Source organism: Sphaerodactylus townsendi, linkage group LG04 (assembly GCF_021028975.2).
Source record: "Sphaerodactylus townsendi isolate TG3544 linkage group LG04, MPM_Stown_v2.3, whole genome shotgun sequence".
Classification (NCBI taxonomy): domain Eukaryota; kingdom Metazoa; phylum Chordata; class Lepidosauria; order Squamata; family Sphaerodactylidae; genus Sphaerodactylus; species Sphaerodactylus townsendi.
The window spans coordinates 153,858,833-153,885,648 of record NC_059428.1 but is presented as its reverse complement, the minus strand read 5'-3'; the positions used below and the strand labels follow the sequence as shown (position 1 = coordinate 153,885,648).

Here is a 26,816-nt window from a genome sequence, read left to right as displayed (position 1 = left end):
AGGGAAAATTCATGGATCAAACTACCAAAGAAACTTGGCTAGTCAGGGCATGGTGATGGAGGAACATCTCCAGAACAAAAACCTGAAGCTGAACCTGTTGCCTCATTTGCCCATTTCACTCCTCATAATCCACATCACATTTGTCAAGCCAAGTCAGATGCTAAACCAGAAGACTGCCTGTCACTACAGCTCCACACCAAATAATGGAAGTGACCTGGCCTTATTCCTTCTAGTGAGCAATTCCAGTGAACCATGTCAAATGCCATACCAGAAGACCATTCCAGCAATGATTGGCTGCAGAAAGCAACTGCATTAAGAAGAACAAGGTCTGGATAGAGATATACAGGAGGATATTTTTATTGATTCTTGTAGCTCTTCACTTGATACAGTTTCCATTACAACCACACACACACCCCTTTCTTCTCCCTGATTCTACAATTCAAGCAGAGCTTTCAAAGAGTACATTTAACACAGAGGGGCTCTCCCTTCATAGGCCAACTTCCCAGGGAAGCTGGTATCTTTTGCTACTTGCCATTATTCCTCCAGCCCTCTGTTCATAAATAGATTTGGCCATTTTATTGTCAGTAAATGAGATGGCAAAGCCACCTGCTGAACCACCCAAACGGCGCCTTGATGTAAAGCAGAGACTGTAGCAAGCAGGATGCAAAATATCATCCCCTTCCCCTCTCCCAGGTATTTTGTTAAACATTTTTGCATCTGTTTCTACCCTTAAAAGCAACGGTGCAACAAAAGCCGAAGCTTCTTTCAAAGCAAACTGTGGCCAGAATTGTCAGCACCTGACAAAAATCAGCCTACAAGCGTTCAACCATTGTTCTTAGAAAAAATTAAACCGGAACTTTTCTTGAGATGGCGTGAACGTAAAAGGGCAAAAATCAGCCTCTGGTTGTTGTGGGTTTTCCGGGCTGAGAAGAGGATCCTTGGGGTTCTGACTTCTCCCAGCCACTTCCACAGACTTCCTGAAAACCTGGCTGCTCTTTCTGCGGGCATCTTCAGTCACTTCTGTGATACGAGCGGCCTTTGAAGCTTCAGGGGAGAGAAGGAGCACTGTTATGATCTGAATCCCAATGTATAATGTAAATCAACATCTTTAATGCCATTTTTCATCAATCCACCTCAGACCTATTTGCCCACCTAGCAACTGACGTACAGAGGAAAATGTGCCGTGCTCAGTTGGCCTGGGAGAAAAGGCTTCAAAAACGGATGGCATTTTAGAGCTGATGCTTGAATTTGTTCTCTTCTTCTGTACTGAACGTTCTGCATCAACTGCCATTTTGAGAATATTCATCTTCTCTGGGAAGGGTTGAAGTCCCTTCTTTTGTTCGTTAGACGCCAGGTGTCAAACTCGCAGCCCTCCAGATGTTATGGACTGCAGTTCCCATCATCCCCTGCCAGCATCATGGGAACTGTAGTCCATAACATCCGGAGGGCCACGAGTTTGACACCTATGATTTACAGCTTCTGTATGTTATACTGTGTTACCAAGATACTCTCCACACACTTCTGAGTATCAATTTACAGCCATAAGGCCAGAACATTTGCTTTTTTTCAATTAACATTAAGCAGAGCTTCTTAGGGAAGCCGATTCCTGCAGCCAGTGGTCTAAAAAAATCGTGGCAAACAAGAGTTTCCCCCCCTCTATCCACTGATCCCCTTTCCTCAGCCACTGGCTGTGATCAACTGAACATATTTTCAGGCTGAGATTGAAATTAAAAGAAAAAAAGAGAGCTCTAATTCAAGAGAGTCAAAATTCTATCCCCCGCCCCCTGCCCAAAAGCTGAAATAATTAAAGGCAGAGGTAACATATCCAAAAAAGGATGAGGCAACCAGATGTGCAGGGTGTAGGCATGTACCTGAAAACCCAAGGTGGAAAATGGGGTCTATACAGCTAAACTAATATCTAATCTTGACCACAACCTAAACTGGGGAGAGGGAGAGAGAAGTCCCAATTCATGGCTGCACTAGCTTAAAAATGCTACTTCCAAATTCCTACCCAGGACCCTATTTGACCACCCTACCTGTCTGCATGAGCTTCAGCTGTTTCTGCCAGTCTTCTGCCATCTTCTTCCTGTAATCGCCAAACATGAAGCGCATGATCTGGCGCTTCTTGGCCAGGATGGCTTTCTCGCTGCGTAACGTCTTGATGGCCCGGAGCATCTCATCCACTGCAGCAAAGCACAGGATACATCACGATACAGAGTGTAAAACAAGCCCGGAATGACTGGGGGCCTGCAGGATTGTCTCACCCCACACAGTCCCATGCACAGGTGTGATCCTCAAGTAAATTTTTCCTTACTGACCCCACCTGCTCGTCACTGAGGACTGTTCATTTCTCTTTCATCAGAGCCAATTCCTTTTCAGGAAGACATAAGGAAGAGAGCTGCCTTCAGGCTTTTCAGCAGTGTCCCTGGCTTTCAGGCAGCTGTTGTCTGGGCTTTGCAACATCTATCCACCCTGAGCACGCCTATTGCCCCTGGCAAGCTGACTCACCCTGTTTTGGAGTCGGCTTCTGAGTCTTCAGTCCTAGCTCCAGCTGCTCCACACACCAGTCCACCTCTCTTTTCAACTGCTCATCAGGCTGCTGCACAAAGAAGGGGGGGGGGACAAGTTGCCAATTAGAACAGCCACTGCTGGGTGGGCTTCTCTGATACCTTGGCCCCCCTCTACACATGTATAAGGAGTTGTGCCTTCCTGTTTAAAGGAGGACAAACAGGAAGAGGGGAAAGACAGGCCTGGCTTGCAAGCGACTCTCTCTAAAGGTGGGGCTGGTGAAGCTTGGTTCTCTACCCACTTACAAATGAACTGCTAAAAATGTAGTTGCCGATAAGGGACTTCAATAGCAATGAAGGCCTTTTGTGTAGTCAGTCAATCAGTCTGGGGTCTTTCCCATCACCTACTAGAGGAGATCCGTTTAAGGACTGAACATGGAATTTCATAGCTCTACCACTGAGCCACAGTTTTTTTAGCCCTACGTTTCAGATCTTTCCCAATTAACCATTGGAAAAGCCTCCAAGCCTCCCACAAGAGCTTAAAACACATTAGTTCTAGATTCTGCATGCTTCTCCCCTTGACATTTTGCAACAGAACCAAGCATGCAAAGTAACACATGCTCATGTTGTCCAATCACATCATTGATTCCAAAGATATAAATTGGAGGCATCAATGGCAGAGTTTGGACAAAGATCTCCAACAAAAAGACTCCCCTCCTGCTCATAAGGAACAGTTACATGCCTGACACATCTCAGTCTGGTCACATGTGGCTTTGACACGGAGTCTGTTATCTTCATTCACATTTTGGTTGGGTTCTATTTTTGAGGGCTGTTTTTTTCTCTTTTTTCTCTTGGATGATCTGCCAGCAGCTGCGGCACTTGTTTCCTTCGGGGGTGCTTCTTTCTTCTCTGTTATGGACATCAACCGATGGAAGAATTTTGAGCCAATCAAACATCTACTTCTTTACTGAATGTAATTAAATCGATTAAACATGCAGCTCTAAAAGAAAGGTGCTGTAAGCAAAGAGCAACTGCCAATTACCACAAGGTTAATTTATGTTCAAGACTGCAAACAAAAGGAAGTCCAAACTGGCAGGGATCTACATGCAAGCCCAGTCAGAAAGAAATGAAGATGTATGCAGTAGCAGACCACCCCCAAAGGCCCAGTCCCTGGCTGAACTCCGCCCCACCCCTACAAAAAATCCCCCAACATACCTTTTCCTCAGTCTGAACTGTGCAATTGGTAATCTACCTTGCCTAATCTACTTTAAGAATTGTTATGAGGATAAAATGAAGAAGAGTTTGGATTTATATCCCCTCTTTCTCTCCCGTAAAGAGACTCAAAGGGGCTTACAATGTCCTTTCCCTTCCCCACCACCCACAACAAACACCCTGTGAGGTGGGTGGGGCTGAGAGAGCTCCGAAGTACTGTAACTAACCCCAGGTCACCCAGCTGACATGCGTTGGAGTGCACAAACTAATCTGGTTCCCCAGATAAGCCTCCACAGCTCAAGTGGCAGAGTGGGGAACCAAACCTGGTTCCCCAGATTAGAGCGAACCTGCTCTTAACCACTACACCGCGTTGGCTAAGCACTAAGCTGTTTTTATTATTATACTTCCATGCTAGATATCCCAACGACAGTGATCCCAGAATATTCCAGCAAATTTCCATCTTCCTGGAAACAAAAGAAAGTCTAAACAGGCAGGGATCTACAAATGAACCCAAATCCAACTGGCAGTCATCATTTCTTACCTTCTTGAGTAACCTCCAAAGGAGGACTTCCATCATCTCTTTGACATCTACCGTTTGCTGCATCCAATGGATCAGGCTTGGGGGAGACCAAACTCTCTGGTATCTCTGTGGCTTCCCTTGATGGAGTGTCATTTTCTGTGACTGCTTCTGCTGCAACCTTCCCACCTGGGGGTCCAAACCTCCAAACTGCAGCAGCGGAAGGAGGGGGGAGACGCTCAGGGATGGTGAAATTGAAAGCAAATTTGGGCCCTTGCGTTCCAGTGGAAAAGTGAAACATCTCCCGTTGGCCTTCCAGTGTCGGGGGAACGTCACCTGCGGTCTGCTCTTGAGAGCCGTCTACCCCGTTTGCTTCACATGCGGTTCTGTTCACTTCTTCTGGGGTTCTCTCAGGACGATCTAAGTGAAACTGAGAGCTACTGTCGGATGGAGTGAACCATGATGAAGACTTAGAGGGCTGGCCAGATTGTTTCCTGCAGACTACCACACTGCCCAGAGGGAAAGCATCTCCAGGCTGGATTTCCACCTTCTCGGACTTCACAACTGCAGGGAATGTAAGGGTTGATGTTTCAATTAAATTATTAATGTTTGTTGCTTTGCTGCCACTTTCGACCCAACGCACAGAGTCAGACAAGCAATGAAGATGTATGCAGTAGCAGATGACCCTCAAAAGGCCCAGTCCCCAGCTGAACTCCGCCCCACCCCACCCCACCCCTGCAAAACATCCCCCAACATACCTTTTCCTCCGTCTGAACCGTGCAATTGGTAATCTATCTTGCCTAATCTACTTTGAAGAATTGTTATGAGGATAAAATGAAGAAGAGTTTGGATTTATATCCCCTCTTTCTCTCCTGTAAAGAGACTCAAAGGGGCTTACAATGTCCTTTCCCTTCCCCACCACCCACAACAAACACCCTGTGAGGTGAGTGGGGCTGAGAGAGCTCCGAAGTACTGTGACTAACTCCAGCTGACATGTGTTGGAGTGCACAAACTAATCTTGGTTCTCTCAGATAAGTTTCTCCACAGCTCAAGTGCCTGCTTCTTGAGCAAACCTGGTTCCCCAGAATACAGTGAACCTGCTCTTGTCCACAACACCAAACCTGTTGTCTAAGAACTGTCCTGTTATCCTAAATCTGCCCTTTTTCAAGCTCCAAATCTAGGTCCTCCCGACAGTGATCCTGTCCTGTCTCCAGCCCATTTTCCGTCTTCCTAGAAACAAAATGCAGTCTAGCAGCAGGTTCCGTGCCCCTCCTGGCTTATAAAGCCTTGCTTGTTCCAGAACGGCCCCATCTGTTGAACAACATGAAGTGCTCCATTGAGCAAGGAGTCTTTCCGGGTGGGTTGAAGGAGGCAGTGGTCTGCCCACTCTTAAAGGAGCCATCGATCCAGGGGATCTGGCCAATTACCGCCCCGTTTACAGATCTTTCGTTTCTGGGGATGGTAGTTGGGAGGAAATTGATGTTGGAGCAACTTCAGGGTTTTCCCTGGATGACGCACTGGCCTTGATCCCTTCAGTCCAGCTTCCGTTACTGGGCATGGGATGGAAGACTGTTCTCGTTGCTGTCACAGATACACTCCGTATGCAGCTTGACCGAGGTGGATCGGCACTGCTGGTATTGTTAAATCTTACCGCAGCGTTTGATGTGGTCAACCACGACCTTTTGGCCCACCGCCTGGCTGCTTCTGGAGTGTGGGGCATTGTCCTTCAGTGGACTGTCTCGTTCCTCCGGGACTGGAGTCAGCAAGTGTGGTGCGAGGACCAGGCCTCCCAGAAGTGCCCGCTTTACTGCGGTGTACCCCAGGGGGCATTATTATCCCCGCTGTTATTTAACATCTATATGCGACCCCTTGCTCAGCTGGTACGGAGTTTTGGGCTGATCTGTCATCAGTGTACTCAGGTGGGAGAGTGTACTTACAGGGGGCGCCTTCCGAGATCATATCCTGCGCCGGCTGCATTGGCTCCCAGTTGAGTTCCGAATCATCTTCAAGGTGTGGGTGTTGACCTTTAAGAGCCTTCACAGCTGCCTTTGCTGGGACCCTCGGTGACCTTCGGGACCGTATGATACCCCATATGTCCCTTTACTCAGCCTCTATGCTCACCAACAGAGGCCAATTTTGCTGAGTGGTCCCCGGCCCCTCAATGAATCGCGGCTGGCAGCCTCCCACAGCGGGCCAGGTGGGCGCTTTATGGCTCTGGTCCTGACTTGGTGGAACACTCTTCCTCCAGTTGTCTGGGCCCTGCAGGATTTGGGTGAGTTCCGCAGGGCCTGTAAGACTGAGTTGTTCCACTGGGCCTTTGGAGTGGCCAGCTGCTGAGTGGTGCCCCCCCCCCCCATTCTGCTCCTTCTCTTTTTATTTCGGGGTCTCTCTTTATTGATGGGACCCGCCGTTTCCCTTTTGGGGAGGTTTTAAATTTGGGTTCCACTGGGCGCCTTTACTTTAATCTACTGTAAACCGCTGTTTTTAAAGTGTGTTAGTAGTTTACTGAATGGATAGTGCTTATGTTATTATAATTTCCTTGTTGAATTCTGTTGTACACCGCCCAGAGCCCTCCAGGGATAGGGCAGTATAGAAATAAACAAACAAACAAACAGAAAACTACATATAAACCCAAATCCAACTGGCAGTCATCATTTCTTACCTTCTTGAGCATCCTTCAGTGACGGACTTCCATCATCTCTTTGACATCTACCGCTCGTTGCATCCAATGGATCAGGCTTGGGGGAGACCAAACTCTCTGGTATCTCTGTGGCTTCCCTTGATGGAGTGTCATTTTCTGTGACTGCTTCTGCTGCAACCTTCCCACCTGGGGGTCCAAACCTCCAAACTGCAGCAGCGGAAGGAGGGGGGAGACGCTCAGGGATGGTGAAATTGAAAGCAAATTTGGGCCCTTGCGTTCCAGTGGACAAGTGAAACATCTCCCGTTGGCCTTCCTTTAAAGTAAGTCGGGGGAACGCTCACCTGCGGCTCCGGTTGCTCTTGGAGAGCCGGCTCTACCCCGGGCTTGCTTCACATCGCGGGTTCTTGTTCTCACTTCTTCTGGGGTTCTCTCAGGACGATCTAAGTGAAACTGAGAGCTACTGTCGGATGGAGTGAACCATGATGAAGACTTAGAGGGCTGGTCGGATCGTTTCCTGTGGACCACCACACTGCCCAGAGGGAATGCATCACCAGGCTGAATTTCCATCTTCTCGGATTTCACAACTGCAGAGAATGTAAGGGTTGATGTTTTCATTAAATCATTAATGTTTGTTACTTTGCTGTCACTTTCGACCAAACACACAAAGTCAGACAAGCAATGAAGATGTATGCAGTAGCAGATAACCCTCAAAAGGCCCAGTCCCCAGCTGAACTCCGCCCCACCCCACCCCCTGCAAAAAATCCCCCAACATATATTTTCCTCCATCTGAGTGGCGCTGGTTGGCAACACACCGTGGGTGGGAATCTGCCCCCAGTGTATTGCCGGCTGGCACTGCCCAGACAGAGAAAAAAGGTTTGTTGTTGGGGTTTTTCCGAAGACAGGAGGGCGGAGGGGGTTCTGTGTGGGACGGGGAGTCCGTCCAGGGGCTGTGTGTGCATTCATGAGCTGAGCGTTCAGGGTGCTTGGGAACAGCCAATCTGTTCTGGTCAAGGGATAGGATGCTACCTCATTGAGCTAGAGCTATCACTGGCTCATGTTGGTTAACCAACAACAAATTCAGCAAGCTTGGATCAAGCTGCAAGGCAACACTGAAGAAGGATTACAGAGGTACGGCAAAGCACTACTTGCTCTCTATGCTGTAAGTTAGGGGTGTCTTGTGAGAAAGAGGCAGCAGCCTGTATGTGTAAACACTCATCTCACTTGGATGCATGTGGGAAATGGCAGCAAATGTGGTGTAGTGGTCAGAGCATTGGAACAGGACTTGGGAAATCCAGGCACAAATCCCCTTTCTGCCAGGGCACTCAGTAGGGAATCTATCTTGCCTAATCTACTTTGCAGAATTTTTGTGAGGATACAGTGAAGGGGGAGAGAACAATGGAAGTCATGTTGAGTCCCCATCAGGGAGAAGGGTGAGGTCGGAATGAATGAGTAAATGAATAAAACACTCCAAGAAAGAATCATATTTGAACAATGCCCAAAGACTAGGTTTGCCATCTCACCTGCTTTAGCTGCTCTCTTCAACTCCTCAGTCATCTTGAGCCGGTAGTCGCCAAAGATCTGGTGCATCACCTGTCGCTTTTTCACAACAGGAGCCTTGCGCGAGCGGAGCACCCTGAGGATGTACCGAGAGTCCTCCACTGCTCTCCAGAAGCAGGGGGAAAAGAATACAAAGAATCATTGCCTTCACCAATCACTCAGCCCTGATGCCTGCCCTTCTAACATTTCTTTTTGATAGCATCTGTGGTGGGTTTTAGATTCCCTCTCCTGCTCTACATCCAAGCATTCCCTTGTAGTAGATCAATACAAGTCCCACTTTGGGTCAATTGTATCATTAAAACATAGCAAATGTTTTGATTGCGTCCTAGTGGGAATGGAGGGATTTTGCCTCAATAGGATTTGGGAATGTAGAACTTTGCCAGATTTCAGATCCAGAATATGTAAACTTGCACGAACAGATTTGGAGGCACCAAATCAGTGCAAATGTGATGTCCAGGTATCCATGTGTAAAACACCCAAGACAAAGTCAAGCCAAGAGAAACAATGAAAACCGGGATTCTTGAGTTGTTTTAATGACTGGATATAGTTTCTCTACCTTTTATATTTCTTCTGTACATTCTGATGCGTGATGGTAAAGGGTTCCATTCATTTATTTACTTCAATACACCCGGTCTTCCTCCCTAATGGGAACCCAAGGCAGCTTACACCATTCTCCTCCATTTTATCCTCACAACAACGCTGTGAGGTAGGTTAGACTGAGAGAGTGTGACAGGACCAAGGTTGCCCAGCGAGCTTCCACAGCAAAGGGGGAGTTCGAACCTTGTGTTTGTCAGATTGCAGTTTGGAACTCTAACCACTGTGCCACATGGGCTCTGTTTAGTAACACTCTCCCAGAAGAGGAAAAAGAGAACACAGGAGATGGCAGGGCAGGCACTTGAGGATGAACTGAGGATGAAGGCAGGGGATGCCAAGGATGAGACACACACCTTGCTCTGGAGTTGGATTGAGACGGAGGAGGCCAGTCTCCAGCTGGGAGATGCACCACTCCAATTCATCCTGGAAAGTCCCTTGAGGAGCCTGGATTAGGGGACAGAGCACAGAAACATCATAGAGGCAGATCTTCAGTGAGGGAGAGGGTTGCACGTGTGTGCCCAAAACAAGGACATGCAAACAGTAGCAAAAACTAGGGAAAACGAAGAAAACACACTTTGACACTGTCACAGCACATACCTCTTAACTGCAGTTGTACAAAAATGGTGTTTACCAGTATGTGCATACAGAAGCCACGTTTTCTATATAAAAGAGTGTTTCCCCCACTGCAGCACAATGAAATAGTGCACTCCTGCAGCTGCAGAACAGATTATGCCACTTTAGACTGCATGAACGTGTGTGTGTGTGTGTGTGTGTGTGTGTGTCATTTTCAATGGCTCCCAACATATAACTCCATGCAAAAACAAACCCACAAACAAAATCAGCACATCTAGTCCTTCACATACACTGGGGTTACACAATGTTAGGAACCCAAAAACAGTACATGAGGCTCTTACCTCTTCCATCTGGAAGACCAGTGATGCAAGCTTATAATGCACAACTCCCAAAAGCTTATGTCACCATTCACCTCAAAGTCCAAGATGGCAGAGAAGCATCTAGAAGCAAAAGGGATATAGAAAACATAACCTACAAACCATCTTCGAACCTACCAGGAAAATACAGCAGATGCTATGTTCAGCAAAGGACAACAGTGACCCCCTCACTTCTGCAGGAGTCTATCGCATACCCTGCAGCTGTGAAAAGTCTACATAGGAACCACAAAACGCAGCATTCAGACTCGTATTAAGGAACACGAAAGACACTGTCAGCTTAACAATCCTGAAAAATCTGCAGTAGCATAACATGTTCTGAACAAAACTGGACATAACATTGTATTTGGAAACACTGAAATTCTGGACAATCCAGAAGGTTACTATATCAGACTGCACAGGGAGGCCATTGAAATTCACAAACACCAAGACAACCTCAACAAGAAAGAAGAGACTCTGAGAATTAACAGAGCTTGGCTACCAGTACTTAAAAACACCAGAATTAAAAGCCAAGGGCATGCTAAGATCATGGACAATGGACTCCACCCAGACACAGGATTTGCATTCACCAATACTGCTGCTGCTGCTGCAGGGAATGCAAATGCAACTACATGTAAAATTGTAAATGGACTGATAACCCCACCTGCAATACAATGCACTCAACCACACCTTGCATAGCAAGTTCCACCCAAACACTGACTGATTAGTTCCCCACCCTGGGACGTGGGACATTCTCTTCTCACTAGACACAATGTGTAACAGACTTCTCTCTGTGATACACCTCTGAAGATGCCAGTCACGGATGCAGGCGAAAAGTTAGGAACAAGATCTACCGGACCACGGCCACACAGTCCGGAAAACCCGCCAGAGCCAGTGTACAATCTTGATTATCTGTTGACATGTGCTATATTTATCTTCCCACTACACAAGTGTCTTGTTCATTCTGTAATCAGACCCCAACTTCCTACACCAAATCTCTACCCCTGATCCTTAGCAAGCAATATCCTCCTCTCCAGATCTCCCAGTAAGGAAGGCATCTTCTCTAATCTACAAGCAACAGCTTCCCTCCTCCAAAGCTATTTTGCTACTGGACCTCCCTGCTTATCAGATCCAAAAGACCTTTCCTTCCCACACCCCGACACCTCTGTATTTCAACCATCAAGGCAGCCACTCCACCCCAAAGACAATTGCCATGTTGGACCGTATTCCAGATGCAGCAAAATAAAAGACAAGCCTAGCAGCTTTTAAAGACTAACCAATTTTATTCCAACATAAACCATTGTCAGTGAACATTTCATTGTATGCATGACTGACTCATACAAACCTATTATTGAATAAACGTTAAGGGGTTTATATACATAGCCCTAACCTTGTTTTATTAAAGTAGTATAGTATGCAGCAGTTCACAATCCTTTATCTTTTATTGGACATGTCGACCATTCTGCTTGCAGAAAACAAAGGTATTTATGCGTTTTAATTTTGTAAGAAAGCCACACAGCAGAATTTTATATGTTAATTGCGAATTAATGCATATATTTGGGCCGGGAAAGGGGGGTGCTTTTCCTTGAGCTTTTCCCCTCAAAACTTCTATTAAAAAGAAAGAAACACGTTAAGGGGATCCCCTTTTGGAGGGGGGACATTAAAACTTCCAGAAATGTTCAAGTTCTGCACCCGAGTCAAGCAGAGACCCCCAAAGTCAGCCTCTGTGCTCCCCTCAGTCACGCACCGAGCCATTTCAAACTCTATTAACCATCATATTATGAGGTGACAACGCCCCGTATAGTCCGCGCCTTCTCCTCAGAAGCCCCGTGTAGGCCGCGCCTGCTCCTCAGAAGCAAATTCTTCTACTTGACCACACGCAATGAGCCTTACTCACGAGTAAACGGGAGCAACAGGTACGGGGGGGGTTATCCTTTGTCCCCACAGCCCACAGATTCAGACCGGGGAGAAAAGGACGACGGACCATTCCGACAAGAAACTTGTTCCCCCCTCGTTCTCGCGACTTCAGTTCCGGTGTAAAATCGTTCCGCACCTACAAGCGGAAGCCAACGTAAACCCTTTGCCTTCCCAATCTGCTGACCTGGGCCTCCTCTGTAAAACGTGTCGTCTTTTCAAAGGCATTTTAAAAATATTTAGTTAGCTCAATTAATATGCTGCCCTCCCTGACAGGGCTGAGGCATTTCTCATTTAATCTTCAATAAACCCCACATTTATACTGCTTTTTCTGCTATACATCAATACGCACTGGTTTGCTTCATGGTGCTGGAAGCCAGGATGGTTGTAAAAGGGAAGAGGTGAGTTACCATTTGGGAAAAGTTTGCAAAATTACCAGAGGGGGGTTATGGCAGCTTAACACTAATAAATGTGCTAATGGTACAAGCTTTTGAGAGCTTAATCATCAGAGGCATCAAGTGGTAACAAGCTGGAACGTAGAAAAATAATGTATTGCAGATTCATAGTCAGAAAACCAAATAAGAGCTATTTCTGGATATGATTCTACCAAGGGAGATGCTAAAAGGAAAATTAGACGACTTTTAGGATGCCTTGGTTCCTTTTGAACTTAATACGTGAGAGAATACATGTAAGGGTAGAATGCTGGATGTGTACCCTACATTGTTCTGGTGTGTCTTTTTTTAAAGGGTTGTATCAGTATATAGAGTGGAAGCAATGGCTCCGCACATAGCAGAGCATCTGCTTCGCATGCCCATGGTGGCAGATTCAGTGTCCTGCAAATTGGATCAGCTAGTCGGTGATGCAAAGGACCACTTCTTGAAGCCCTGGAGAGCCACTGCCAGTCAAAGGGAACACTGACTCAATGCTTGACCATTAACTTGTTTCATGAATTTGTGCTGTATGTTGTATATGTGTGTGGGAGTGCATTAATCACAGGTGCCCCCTCCCAGAAAAGAGTACACAAGCACAGCCACTGCATGAACAAAATTCCAACTCTTCACCCAACCAAAACCAGTTTTTTCTTGTAGATGTTCCAAATCTCGCTAGGCTTCATCCTGTTATATTAGGAGATTCAGTCCAGAGCGATGGGCAGAACGCCCTGACAATCTCTTATGAGCAACCGCTAAGAAGTAAAAATCAGAAAGGACTAGAAAACCCTTAAGATAGCTTATCTTAACACCTGCCACATCTTGAAGACCAACAAACTGCAATATAAGCTTTGTCTGAGATGTTTAGTCCTTCCTTTAGTCAAGGAGCTCAGGGTGGCATATTTGATTCTTCCCTCCTTTTGTCCTCCCAACAGCCCTGTAAGGTAGGTGAGGCCAAAAGATGGTGATCAAAAAGAGCTTCTTGATTTGAACCTGTGTCTTCCAGCTCCTAAGCCCAGCATTCCAGCCACTACATGTCCAATAAAAGAAAGGCTCAGATGTGGATTCTTAACAGGAATTTCCAGCAGCACATAACAGGAGAAAGTAAAAAACAAGATGTTTGCAATATATATCCATGGAACTAAGGGCTAAAGGAATCTCATCCCACTCCCCTGTATCTTTCAGTTGGGTTTCCAGTCCTTTATCCTGCAGAGGTGTGGGTAAAAGGCTCTGATGATCAGGACTGCAACTGAGCAGAATGTCCCAAAGGTAACAGCAACCCCAGCTCCCAGATCAGCAGGAACAGAATACATTATGTAAAATAAATAGTGATAACATATCTGTGTCAAGTAGAAGAAGAAGAAGAAGAGTTTGGATTTATATCCCCCTTTTCTCTCCTGTAAGGAGACTCAAAGGGGCTTACAATCTCCTGGCCCTTCCCCCCTCACAACAAACACCCTGTGAGGTGGGTGGGGCTGAGAGAGCTCCGAAGAACCGTGACTAGCTCAAGGTCACCCAGCTGGCATGTGTTGGGAGTGCACAGACTAATCTGAATTTCCCAGATAAGTCTCTGCAGCTCAAGCGGCAGAGCAGGGAATCAAACCCGGTTCCTTCAGATCAGAATGCACCTGCTCTTAACCACTATGCCACTGCTGCTCCCATTTAGTATTTAAATTATAGCTTTTTTAACATAGAAAACCTAATTCAGGGTTTTCTTTCAGCCCATTTTACAAAGCAGCACAGCAGATGCAGTGGAAGACACAGGGAAGGCACTGGGAATTGAGTGGGTGATCCCTTGGTGTCATGGTTAGGTGATGAATTCTCCAAAGGGTGGGAAGAATTAGAGACAGCAAGACAGGGAAGAAGAATAGCCGCTTTAAGGCCAGAGTCCCCTCTACCGAGAATCAGACCCACACACAGCAATGCCTTAGACTGGCTTTAATTGTTGACAAGGTGCCATTTGAGCATCAAGTGATGTTAACAGAGAAGGCAGGCACTGAGGGTGAAAAATGGCCAAGTTCCCTGTGGCTGTGGCCTTGATCATGCTGCCGCACCATTTGCAAGACAGGCCCAGGTCTCTGCCCACCCATAATGAATGGGAGATGGTTCATTTTGATTGGTGGAAAGCCTCCCAAGTCAGTGTATGATGGGCAGCAAAGCAGGCAGCTACCCCCAGCCCACCAGGTGGGGCCAGAGCGAGGAAGACACAAAGTTCTCAGGAACACAAAAGTTGTTGCAGGCCAGATGTCAGGACCATCTGTGGTGGCTCAGTTCATTCCTAGACAGTTCCTCCCAGAGAGGAGCAAGAGAAAGACAGAGAGAGAGAGGAACAGCCTTTGGCTTGGAGGTGCCACCTATCTGTTGGGGTCAAGCTTCTGCCACTTGCTATCCCTGCTCAGGTCTCTTCAGAGGACGAAGGCGTCGTGTCTCCAGACCTGCTGGCCAGCAATGTAGGTAGCTCTGATGTGGAGACTGTCATCCAACAGCAAGAAATCTGGAGCAGAAGCAGGAAATGATGTCACTGACAGAGGAAGTGGGGGGCACCAGGTTGCACCAGCATGGCTGCCACTGACACTTCTTGTTTGGGGGGTGCTGCTGTCCAGCACGAATACCTGCATCTGTGTCATAGTCTAAGGTCCCCTTCCTGTCCTCGATTCCCAACAGCTGAGCAGGATGGAGAGAAGCAGCCTCCAGAGCCACCTCCGCTGAGCACCCTGCCGAGAAAGAAGAATCAGTGCTGCTGATCTGTGGCGGCTAGACAGCTCACTGTTTCCGTACTTAAAAGACCTCCATACAAATGGAATTGGACACCTGGGGGCTAAACTAAGCCTCAGCATCTGGCTCAAAGTTGCATCCCTTCAAACAGCAAATGTGTGTGCGGGGAAACCAGGGCTGACAACTCTAGGTTGGGAAATTCTTGGATAGTTCCTCCTCCAAAACTGCCATTTTCGCCAAGGGGAAGGAACTCCAGCCCGTCTGAAGACTGGCAATTCTAACTGGCATGTTCTACCTTACCACCTAAATTAAAATCCCCGTACATAGAAAACTAGTATATCAGGGAGAAGACTAGGCTACTTTTATATATGCAGGGATCTTTTTTTAAATGTAGAGGTACAATATTATGATTATGCTATTATGTGACATTTAGTGATATTCTTTGCCAGGTGTACTGTTATGACTATTGTTATCTTGTTTATACTGTCATATTTCATGCTATTATGCCATGTTTATTGATGTTTTTATTGGGGATGTTATGCTTATGATATTTTTACCATGTGAAATGTTATGATGATTGTTATTTGCTGCTTATATTGCTTATGTTTATTGATGTTCTTACTATTTTGTAATGTTATGCCTTTTGAATGTTTTGTTGACTGACTACGACCCATGATGTTTGTTGTTTATATTATTGTTGTTCGCCACCCTGAGCCCTACAGGGGAGGGTGGGTTATAAATCGATTAATGAATGAAATGAAATCTTGTGTGAGTCCCAATTAGTGCCATAGCTCAGACACATTACTAGCTTAGCCTGAACAGAATATCATGAGGTACAGAAGTCTGCTACACTGTCCATCAGAAATGTATAACCAGATACATTTTGATCGTGTGTGTTTGTTAAGTACCTTCAAGTCGCTTCCTATTTACTGCAACCTTATGAATGAATGAACTCCAAAACATTCCAGCACGAACAGGCTAGCTCAAATCTTGCACACCATGTGTCGCGGCTTCCTTAATCGAGCCAATCCACTTCATGTTGTGTCTTCCTCTCTTCCTGCTGCCTTCAATTTGTCATTACTGTCTTTTCCAGTGACTCTTATCTTTTCATAATGTGACCAACATATTATCCTGGCCTCTGCTGGGTTGTTTTAGCTTCTAGGGAGAATTTCCCCTACCAAGGGGGAAAGATGGCCTCTCCTCCTTACCTGTAGCGTCCTTGAAATGCCGGACACAGACATCCATCCTTGCAGTGCTTCCGCTCAGTGTTTTGGTCCCTGGAGTGGGGGGTGGGGGAAACAGAGTTCATTAGATGAAAAGGTGAGTTTTTTGCGGGGGCGGGGGATAAATCCTGCCATCAGCAAGAGCTTAAAAAGTTCCTCAGACTATTTTGACGTATCTTCCAGTCATAAAGAGATGGCCTAAACCGTCTTGAGAATTGTCAAAGGAAGCCGTTGGCACAGAAGAAGAAGAAGAGCTTGGATTTATATCCCCCCTTCCCTCCTGGAAGGAGACTCAAAGGGGCTGACAATCTCCTTTCCCTTCCCCCATCCCCCCCAACAAATACCCTGTGAGGTGGGTGGGGCTGAGAGAGCTCTGAAGAACTGACTAGCCCAAGGTCACCCAGCTGGCGTGTGTCGGAGTGTACAGGCTAATCTGAATTCCCCAGGTAAGCCTCCACAGCTCAAGTTGCAGAGCAAGGAATCAAACCCGGTTCTCCAGATCAGAGTGCACCTGCTCTTAACCACTACACCACTGCCTTGGGTCTCCTTCCTCCCAGCAAGAAGGAGACCAGACAGATAATCGGGAGCTTCAGGGAGCTTCAGGTTGTTCCCTCTCTTTCTGCTCCAGTTGCCCAAGGACCAGGCTGTTCACCAGTATTGTCTACAGAGCCTTAATTGATGCAACAGACTTTCCTCCTCCTCCTCAATTTTATTTGCATCCCACTTTTCATAGAAGGCGGGGGAAAGTCTCTTGCGGCAATTAAAGTTCAGTGCAGAAAAGTGGGAGGCAAATAATATTTTAAAAAACCACCAGGGCACTCACCTGCCACGTAGGAGTTGAGCCCGTCCATCTCAACCACCTGCTGGCCCAAGGTGTGTCTGCCCGGAGCAAGGCCCATTCCAGCAATGGCGTCTGTCACCAAGACCAGTCCTGAGAGAGACACATTTGGCTCAGCCTAACTCCACTGCCCCAGCACAAGTTGTGAAAACCAGGTCAGCCAAAGGTCAAAGCCAAAGAAATACCACCCTATCCTTTTCACGTTACCAGAGTAAGGCCCTTTCCACCAATGCAGAATAATGCACATTCAATCCACTTTCACAATTGTTTGCAAGTGGATTTTGTTATTCCGAACAGTTACATTCAGCTTCAAAGTGATTTGAAAGTGGATTGAAAGTGCATTATTCCACATGTGCGGAAGGGGCCTAAGCCTGACACCCTTTTTCTCAACATACCTTTGTTAACAACAGTGCAAAGAACTCTGGGATAGGCTGACACACTCCTCTGGCTTCAGCAGAAAAGCAGGGATCCCCTCGTGTGTCAAATGTCCAAATAGTTTAGATCTTCAGGGTGCTATGAAAATCTATGGGTGAACATCGGACAGTCACTTGCTCTTAGTCTAGCCCGCAGCACAGGGCTGTTGTCAGAATAAAATGGAGAACGAGGTCCCTGAACTTCTTGAAAGCAGGAGTGACAGATGAAACAGAGTCAGGTGGGAGGGGTCCAGAATGAATTCATCCCCCTTTAAAAGGAGGCGATATTCCTTACAGACCAGAATCTCTGATAAAAGAAGGCCTAAAAGAGAGACAATCCAACCCAAAGGATGTGTTTCAATGAAGACTGAAAATGTTATCCAGGATGGTGTCTCTTGCATCTTATTCTGTCTTTCTTCCAAGGAGCTCAGGAAAAAGGGTTCTCCTATGTTTTTCCTTCCTGAAAAGTCCTTTGAGATTAGACTCCAAGTATAATGGATTTAAGATCACCCAGCAAGCAACCCCCCCCCAAAAAAACAAAAACACCCAAAAAACCCCACCAGTTACTGATGATTTAATGAATAAGAATATACTCCCGTTTTCCCTGACATGGAAGATCCCAGAGTTCTCTGTTTTGTGGTGACAAAGGCATTATGGGAAAGAGTAGAAAACACCTTAAGCTAGTCAGGTGTCACCTTAGTTGAGCTGTCTCAGGTCAATCTCCAGAGAGGAAACCTAAAAAGTCCTTGAAGAAACTAACCCCATACCAACAGTGACACACCTTTGGGGTGGGCCCGATGTGCGATCCGCAGAGCAGCAGGGTTCGTGTGGATCCCATCTGATATCATGCCATAGAACACCTGCCGACCTGGTGGAATCTGGTCACTCGTAAGCAGCCCCACAATGCCGGGATCTCGATGGTGGAACTGCGTAAAGAGAAAAGCAAAGGGTGAAGCACAACGTTGGGGGCTACCAGGAAGCCCCAAGCCAAGGAAGACCACAGCAGGTGGAAGATGGGTGGAGAAATCTGCATGGCTGCCGACAGATGGGAAAAGGAATACTAATTCAGTGAGCTCTCTGGAAGCATTTTAAAAGCTATGGGGAGGGCAGGGAGCTCTTCCTGTTGGCAGCAGAGGGTAGGACTCCCAATAATGGGTTTAAATGACAGGTGGGAAGGTACCAGAGGAAAGGGTTCCCTAGGGAGGAGGTGAGCTCTCCATCACTAGCAATCTTCAAGCAGCGGCCGAACAAAATCTTGTCAAGGATGCTCTAGGCCTGGGGTGGCGAACCTATGGCACTCCAGATGTTCATGGACTACAATTCCCATCAGCCATGCTGATTGGCCATGCTGGCAGGGGCTGATGGGAATTTTAGTCCATAAACATCTGGAGTGCCATAGGTTCGCCACCACTGCTCTAGGCTGATCCCACATTGAGCAGGGGACTGGGAGTAGATGGCCTGTCTGGCCCCCTTCCAGCTCTATGATCCCATGAGTTTTACCCCACCTTTTGCCTACACCGTGGGACACGAAGTGCCTGACATGATAAAGGACACAAATTACAGTGATACATAAAAAGGAATGTGTTATGTTAAAATTCAAGTGGTCCCAAATAAATAAACCATCACAGGCCGGGAAGGTCTCAGTCAGCGTGGGTGTGGTGGTTAATCTGGAGAACTGGGTTTGATTCCCCACTCCTCCACCTGAGCGGCGGAGGTTTGTCTGGTGAACCAGATGTGTTTCCGAACTCCTACATTCCTGCTGAATGACCTTGGGCTAGTCACAATTCTCTCTGGACTCTCCCAGCCCACCTACCTCACAAGGTGTCTGTTGTGGGGAGGGGAAGGGAAGGGAAAGCAGCGTGCAAGCCACCTTGAGTCTCGGTGGGGGATATAAATCCAAACTCTTCGTCTTCTTTACTTAGTGCTTTGGAGGTATAAGGGTGGGTGGTCCTGAGCAAATGGTCTTACCCAGCTTGGGAGGAACAACACCCACCCCCACCCCCCCGGAAGTAGCAATAGTACCTTCCTGCTTCTAATCTAACCTTATGTCTAACAAAGAATTGGCTGGTGGAGATTCTCAAAACGCAGGCTATGGGGTAAGATGCAGGGCTTGGCGCTACTTACAGGCAGCATGGCATTGAAGAGGTGAGTGATGAAGGTCGCCCCTTGCCGGACAGCCTCTTCAGCCTGAGATAAATTGGCCATGGAGTGACCTAGGGACACAGAGGACTAGCTATGTGAAGAATCACATCCTTCTCGACAAGCCTCCTGTGGGTGGGGAGGCCATCTACATATTCAGACACTCTTAGTGGACACGGGATTGGCACCCCAGGGGTCAAATTCATACCACCCTTGCTGACAGTTTCCCATCTGTCCGAGACCCTGCACCCACACACCTCCCACGACTTCATGGCCTCTTGTTGGTCAGCGGAAGACTGAAAAGGGACTTTCCAACCATCTCCCGCTGGCAGCCCTGCGCAGACTGACCACAACAGGGGCCCTGAGAAATGCACTCTCTTGACACACCTCAGCTATTTGCCTTTTCCTGGAAGCCAAGGAAAGAGGATCCAACAACTGAGGGTGCTAACGAGAGAAAGCATGAACCACGTCTAGGGAGTTGGCCAGGTTAGGAGAGTGGGGCCAAGTGAGAAGTGAAACCTAATGGATCTGCACTTTGAGAACATGCAGTTTTTCATTTAGGAGAGACTCAAGTGCCAGACAGCCCTGGAACAAGCAGTTCGGAAAAGGTTCACTCAGGACTGAGAGACAGGACCTTTGTGACACCGGCAGCTAGAACGTGAGGATGAAGAATCTTCATCCTCCCTCCCCTCTTCCTGATTTGCACGTTTGAAATTTCCAAAGGGGAGAAGTGACATCTCCAGAGACATTTCCTAATCGGCTCAGCTATTGCCTGGACTGAGCGGCCCAGAATCTTCTGGGAGGGCTGGGTCATGTTCTCTGGATCTGAGGGAAACTAGGATCTCCCCTGCGTTTCAAGACAATGCCCACACCTAGAATAGATGCCTCTGCAAATCCATTCATTGGCAATCCATTCATTGGGCCTAGCCAGCTCTGGAAGCATTCCAAGATGGTTCCTAAGAGCATCTTCTGGTTAAGGTAGCATTATTTTGCAAATGCCCAGGTTTCAAGAGACCACACACCTCACCCCACCTAAGCACAATTGCTACCTAGTGACACACGGATGCCCCGTTTGGTCAGTTCCTGGATCACTTCGCCGCTCCTCTTTAGCTCCGGGGCTAGGGTGACGAGGCGGACGCCCTCCAGGGAGCCATAGGTAGCGAGCACGTCCTGGAAGGCTTCCTTCTCAAAGGTGCGAAGGCACTTCTCGGGATGAGCCCCTCTCTTCTCCTTGCTGATGAAAGGACCCTCCAGGTGGAACCCTGCCCCAGGATGAAGGAAACAGGTGCATGAAGGCGTTCCCAAAGATGCCAGACTGCTGGGCCATCAAGAGGGTTTTCCCGTCTGGCTTTGCAGGATGCCAGCCAGAAAAAGATCCTGAGATCCGTCAAGCGGGGGTGCTGGGGTCGGCACCTGGGACCTTCTGCACATAAAGCCACTGAGCCAATGCACGCAAAGCGACTCCCTGCACAAATATTACCAGAGAATCTAAGATGGGCTGCTCCCTGTAACCACCCCCTGACCTCCAGCCAAACCAACACGGATTATTTATTTTCTGAGTTTCCATGCCATTTTCCCTTGTTTACATTCACTCCCTTCCAATGTCCTTTTCCTTATTAAAAAGTCAAAAGAGAGAGAGAGAGAGAGATGATTTTCAAATAGTTTCCAAGCAGGTTCTGGTGGGTTTTCTGGGCTGCGTGGCCGTGGTCTGGTGGATTTTGTTGCTAACGTTTCGCCTGCATCTGTGGCTGGCATCTTCAGAGATGTATCACAGAGGGAAGTCTGTTACACACTGTGTCCAAAGTGTGATAAGCCCCACCCACAATACAATACCATCAACCACATCTTTGCATAACAAGTTCCACCCAAACACTTACTGCTTGGTTCCCCACCCTGGGACATGGGCAATATATACCCCAAACATTCCCCTCTCACCGGACACAGTGTGTAACAGACTTCCCTCTGTGATACACCTCTGAAGATGCCAGCCACAGATGAAGACGAAATGTTAGAAACAAGATCCACCAGACCACAGCCACACCTCCCGGAAAACCCAACAGAACCAGTTGAATCCGGCCGTGAAAGCCTTCGACAATACATAGTTACCAAGCAATTCAATTCCCCATTCCTACACATGAGCGGCGGACTCTTATCTGGTGGATGGGATTTGTTTTCCTGCTCTCTACACAAGAAGCCTGCTGGGTGACCTTGGGCTACTCACAGTTCATTCAGAACTCTCTCAGCCCCACCTACCTCCCCAGCCCAGATTGGCAATAGGGTGTGTGGCTACCTCATCTTGGAAGGGTTTATCAGCCCCCCGCCCCCCCCCCGATTGGCAGGGGGATGCCTCAGCTGGCTCACACTGATAAGCCCTTTCAAGGGGCTGGATCTGGCCCCTTAACCGTATGGTTGACACGCCTGGGCTGAATGTTTAAATTACAAGGTAGAAATAAGTGAGCTTCGTACTTACCCAGGACTCCAGCACCATCTTGGCCTCCGTTTTGTATGGTGATCTGGGGCAAAACCTGAAATGAGGGTGCCAAAAATGCCTGTGTCAATCACTCCTCTTTAAGCACATTGGGGCTTTACGATACTTTGGCAGTCACACTTAGAGACAGGACAGTCAGTGTGGTGTAGTGCTTAAGACTGGGAAACTGGAATAACTTCCAGTTTGCAGATGGGACATGAACGACGAAAACAACCTGCCGAAGCTTCTAGAGAATTTCCAGCAGAGGTGAGATCTGAACTCGGGACCAAGTTTGTCACAATGCTAACAATTCCTTACCTTGTGGTATACAGACGAGGGGGAGCTCACCAAAGTGGGGCAGAAAGAGGTCACTCCATGGGACAGTATCTTCTGGCTGACCAGTGAGACGCCTGCTCCGACGGTGTCTGAGGCCACGGAAAAATCCACTCCAAAACCTCCTGGAAGAAACAAAGAAGACACAGAAATTGGGGGTTGCTCCCGCGTGGTGCAGTGGTTAAGAGCAGGTGCACTCTAATCTGGGGAACCGGGTTTGATTCCCCGCTCTGCCACTTGAGCTGTGGTGAACCAGATTAGTTTGTGAACTCCAACACATGCCAGCTGGGTGGCCTTGGACTAGTCACAATTCTTCGGAGCTCTCTCAGCCAGACAGGGTGTGCCCCTTTGAGTCTCCTTACAGGAAGGAAAGGGGGGAATATAAATCCAAACCCTTCTTCTTCTGCTACATGATGCTTTTGCTTACAGCATCATCCTCCATTTTATTCTTACAACATCAACCCTATTAGGTTAGGCCAAGAAAGAGTTCCTGGCCCGATGCCACCCAGCGATCTTCTGTGGAACACCTCACCGTTGATTTGGACGTCAATGAAGCCGGGTGCAAGGATACTCCCCTTGCAGTCCAGTTGGACGTCTGCCGGCCTCTTCTCATCAAAGAAGAGCTTCTCTGGGTTCAAGATCTGTCCTTTTCTCACCCACAAGTCCTCTCTGAAAACAGAAGAAGCCTGTCACACAAAGCTCTGAAAGCCCTGGGCGAAAAACACGGGGGGGGGGGTGTGCTTTGCCCACAGACAAAGGGCTGTGAAGTTCATTGGAAGAGGAAGAGGGCAGGAAGGTACAAGTTAGGTAGGTGAGGTACAAAGGAAGAGGTGACATGACAGGCATGTTTAGATATTTGAAGGGATGTCATGTTGCTGGGGAGCAAGCTTGTTTTCTGCTGCTCCAGAGACTAGGACCAGGAGTCATGGGTTCAAGGTGAAGGAAAAGAGATTCCACCTAAACATCAGAAAAAACTTCCTGACAGTGAGGGCTGTTCGACTGTGGAATGTGGTGGAGTCTCCTTCTTTGGAAGTTTTTCAAGAGAGGCTGGATGGCCATCTGTCAGGAGTGCTTTGATTGTGCGTTCCTGCATTGCAGGGGGTTCGACTTGATGGCCCCTGGAGCCTCTTCCAACTCTATGATTCTAAGTGAAATCATGCCCGAGCATCGCTCTGTTCTTTACCAAACGCCCAGCACTGGGCCTAATTCACTGCTGGGTTGAACACTTCTTTAAGGAAATGAAAATGGCCAGCATTCTGGAGTCTATTCATCACATCACTTCAGTTAAAGGAGAGACCCAAAACAGGCCTCCTTCACACTGGGCATAAATAATTCACGGAACACCCTGCCTCAGGAGGTAGTGAGCATTTATTTCATCACACAAATAGATAACACGAAGAATGTTGCTTGCTATGACAGTTGAATGGAAATTCCATGCTCAGAGGCATGGAATATCTTGGAGTATCAGATTTTGGGGGGTGGGGGGGGGCACAAGAGAGAGGTTTTGGTCCTGTGAGAAATGGGATGCTGGGAGAGATGGGCCCACTGCTCTGCAAACCTGCCCTTGTGAAATCTTTTGCACTGCACAAGTAACAGGGTTGGTGCTGAATATTTATTTTATCATATTACAAGACCTACGCCCCTCAATAGCGTTTTGTACCTCTGTACTTTGCTTGCGTTCAAAGATCAGTGCAGGCACAATAAAAGTAACAACACGTTTTTAAAAATGTAATCTACATCGGGCCTGCATTTTCCCTATGTTGGAAATAGTTAGCAATAAAAATTCAATTACCAGCAAACTGAACTATTTCCATAGCTGTCCCATGCAGAAGATTTAAGCATTGGTTCATTTCATTTCACTTTATATTTATATCCTGCCCGATCCCTGAAGGGCTCAGGGTGGCTAACAACATAATAAACAGATACATTATACCAATATAACACTGATAAATTACATAATTACATAAAATTAAAATAGAACCAGATTACAGATTAACATTTCAAACTAAACAATTTCGGAGAACAATAACAGCAGCATTTGCAGCTCATTAATGTATACTTCTAAATCCATAATATCCAAGACATTAACCATAAGTCAATACATTAGCAATAATACATAAAAATATAGCAAAAATCCAATAACATCAGAAGAACAGTATATAACAATTAAATCAATACATATTGATACATTTACAACCATATGTTTCCAACGCATCAATACCTTAGCTCCACAAACAATACATAACAATCAACTAATGCAGGGGTCTTCAAACTATGGCCCTCCAGATGTTCATAGACTACAATTCCCACGAGCCCTACCACTTGGCCATGCTGGCAGGGGCTGATGGGAATTGTAGTCAATGAACATCTGGAGGGCCATAGTTTGAAGACCCCTGAACTAATGCAACAACAAGCAATACATTAAATAGTGCAATTAAATCATTAGCAATAAATGAGACTACCTCACATTAAACTACACTGCTGCAAAACCTAACAGAACTACCTAGTTAAAGAATTTGACTACTCCCACCTCTACACCTAGCAATGTACAAAAGAATAACTACAATCCCTACCTAAATACAGGGGAAACTGATTAATTCACAAGTACAAAACTAACAACTGGCAACTTTTAGTAGCCTGTACTCCTAATATGTTTAAATTATTTTTATGATGCTTTTTCCTAAATGTCAGCAAGCTTAACACAGTCATCAAACCCCCAAAAACTTAATAACTGAAACAGTAATTAACGGAATTGAAACAGTAATCGACAGACAAGACAAAAGAACTGAACCAACTAGCAGTGAATTAATCATACAAAACCAAAACTATAACCCAGAAAGAAAGGAATTGCTCAACCCAGATGAAAAGCATCTGAAAAGCATACCACAACACAAGTAGCAAAGAGCAAGGTGGATCCTAAAGAGAAGCATGTTCTAGAAGTATGGGGCCAAGACTGAAAAGGACACCAGAGAAACAAAGAAGAAAAAAACACACCTCTGTAGCTTGTGGTTCTTCAAAATCCAGCAGTTGGTAAACTGAAAAACTGGAGCTGCTGAGACAGATTTGTCAGGTGGCATCATTGGGGCCTGAAGGTGAGAAGGCAAAAATGTGAGTGAAAAGGAGCTGTCGGGGTTGGGGGGGTTGGGGGGGGTTGGGGGGGGTTGGGGGGGTTGGGGGGGGGGAGATCCCTCTACCATGGGCAAAGAAGGGGATGACAAGTTACCTCAAAGGAGAAAGCATCAAGTCATGAGATGGGGTTGTACTGGTTTTGGAGGGAAAACTTTTGAAACCCCCTGCCTCAGAAGATTCAGTGGGCTTTCCTCCTCTTCTCCCCCAGATACCAATTGCAGTCTAGTATCCCTCCAGAATTTTATTACCCGAGTAGTAGTGCGCCAGTTCAGGGTTCAGTCAAAGATTTCACCTTGCAAAGAATCCCCACAGGGCCACGACAAGACACTGATCAGATCGAAAGCTGTTACCCATGGCCTGGGAACCACAGCCCAATTCTTGGCATAATTTTTGGCCATATCTGGAGGGAAGGCCATAGCGGGAGGGAAGGGTATAGCCCCCGTGGTATAGCCCCTTCAGGTTAGATCTCGGAAGCTAAGTAGGGTCAGGACACGGAAGGGAAACCTCCAAGGAAGGCTCTGCAGAAGGCTCTGCAGAAGAAGGCAAAAGCAAACCACCTCCGCTTCTCACACGCCTTCCCTTTTATACCAGCCTGTCAACAGCATATGGGGTCGCTACAGGGCCTCTGACCGAATCGATGTGGGTTGACAGGTATCCCCTCGGGTAAAGATTCTGCCCCGGAGAAAGAGGGGAGGGCGAAAACCTCCCAGTGCCACCTCTCGGGAAGCCCCCGGGGGAGTGTGGACTGCGGGGCCACCCTTACCCCGCCAGCGGCAGCCGCTGGTTCCAGGGCGGCCAACGTCTGCCTCTACCTCAGTCAACCCGGGCAGTCACATGACAAGAAGGCTGTCAGCTGATCGGAAAGGAACGGGGAGCACGTGACTGGCGGTGAGGCGGCGCCATGATCAGAAGGGAAAAAGCAAGGAAGCAACTGCAGCTTCCATCTTGAGAAGGTCACCGCTGTCACGCGGCTTAGGGGCGGGGCTGTCAGTTTGGCGCCGGCGCAGCGCGCTCGTCATGCAGCAATCCGACAGGTCAAGCTTTCATTTGAATGGCAGGCGGAAATTTAACATAATTCATGTAATGCTTTTATTAGTCCCCAATTTACTAGCGTGCAGGTCAGATGTACAAAATTTGGGGTAAAGCACTGTATCTTTAAGCCATGGCATTAAGAAACAGAAGCGGGATCCATTTAATATAATCACCCCTAACATCTATTAATATTTATTTTGTTTAATATAACAGCTGCCATTTCTTTAGCTG

The 26,816-nt window shown here is 47.2% G+C and overlaps 3 protein-coding genes across 3 annotated transcripts; all 3 read right to left on the bottom strand.

Annotated features, from left to right (window-relative positions):
- Positions 1-341: 341 nt before the first annotated feature.
- Positions 342-7,175, bottom strand: LOC125431414. Its single transcript, XM_048494179.1, has 6 exons — positions 6,899-7,175; positions 4,261-4,800; positions 3,250-3,416; positions 2,509-2,599; positions 2,037-2,183; positions 342-1,044 (listed from the first exon to the last, which is right to left on the bottom strand). The coding sequence occupies exons 1-6, from the start codon at positions 7,173-7,175 to the stop codon at positions 836-838; spliced, it is 1,431 nt and encodes a 476-aa protein (XP_048350136.1). The 3' UTR covers positions 342-835.
- A 17-nt stretch (positions 7,176-7,192) lies between these two features.
- Positions 7,193-12,652, bottom strand: LOC125431413 (UPF0488 protein C8orf33-like). Its single transcript, XM_048494178.1, has 5 exons — positions 11,852-12,652; positions 9,943-10,041; positions 9,382-9,472; positions 8,398-8,535; positions 7,193-7,461 (listed from the first exon to the last, which is right to left on the bottom strand). Exons 2-5 carry the CDS (start codon positions 9,949-9,951, stop codon positions 7,193-7,195), a joined length of 507 nt encoding a protein of 168 aa, XP_048350135.1. The 5' UTR covers positions 9,952-10,041; positions 11,852-12,652.
- A 1,567-nt stretch (positions 12,653-14,219) lies between these two features.
- Positions 14,220-26,388, bottom strand: AMDHD2 (amidohydrolase domain containing 2). The gene is made up of 12 exons (XM_048495534.1): positions 26,317-26,388; positions 25,419-25,510; positions 22,957-23,093; positions 22,410-22,549; positions 22,095-22,149; positions 20,674-20,886; positions 19,610-19,698; positions 18,267-18,411; positions 17,058-17,165; positions 16,220-16,288; positions 14,909-15,010; positions 14,220-14,790 (listed from the first exon to the last, which is right to left on the bottom strand). The coding sequence occupies exons 2-12, from the start codon at positions 25,502-25,504 to the stop codon at positions 14,702-14,704; spliced, it is 1,233 nt and encodes a 410-aa protein (XP_048351491.1). The 5' UTR covers positions 25,505-25,510; positions 26,317-26,388; the 3' UTR covers positions 14,220-14,701.
- Between the last annotated feature and the right edge of the window lie 428 nt (positions 26,389-26,816).

What these genes read in the sequence shown, in the direction of transcription:
- LOC125431414 (XM_048494179.1), bottom strand. Translation starts at nt 7,175, where the DNA reads ATGTTTCACTTGTCCACTGGAACGCAAGGGCCCAAATTTGCTTTCAAT. An exon ending in TTTGGAGGTTACTCAAGAAG is followed by an intron (nt 3,417 to 4,260) that starts GTAAGAAATGAT and finishes TGTCCATAACAG; the next exon opens with AGAAGAAAGAAGCACCCCCG. An exon ending in ACCAGACTGAGATGTGTCAG is followed by an intron (nt 2,600 to 3,249) that starts GCATGTAACTGT and finishes TTCTTTGTGCAG; the next exon opens with CAGCCTGATGAGCAGTTGAA.
- LOC125431413 (XM_048494178.1), bottom strand. An exon ending in CAATCCAACTCCAGAGCAAG is followed by an intron (nt 8,536 to 9,381) that starts GTGTGTGTCTCA and finishes TCTGGAGAGCAG; the next exon opens with TGGAGGACTCTCGGTACATC. An exon ending in GAAGAGAGCAGCTAAAGCAG is followed by an intron (nt 7,462 to 8,397) that starts GTGAGATGGCAA and finishes CATTCTCTGCAG; the next exon opens with TTGTGAAATCCGAGAAGATG.
- AMDHD2 (XM_048495534.1), bottom strand. Translation starts at nt 25,504, where the DNA reads ATGATGCCACCTGACAAATCTGTCTCAGCAGCTCCAGTTTTTCAGTTT. An exon ending in GCTCAACTCCTACGTGGCAG is followed by an intron (nt 16,289 to 17,057) that starts GTGAGTGCCCTG and finishes CCCCCACTCCAG; the next exon opens with GGACCAAAACACTGAGCGGA. An exon ending in GCATTTCAAGGACGCTACAG is followed by an intron (nt 15,011 to 16,219) that starts GTAAGGAGGAGA and finishes CTTTCTCGGCAG; the next exon opens with GGTGCTCAGCGGAGGTGGCT.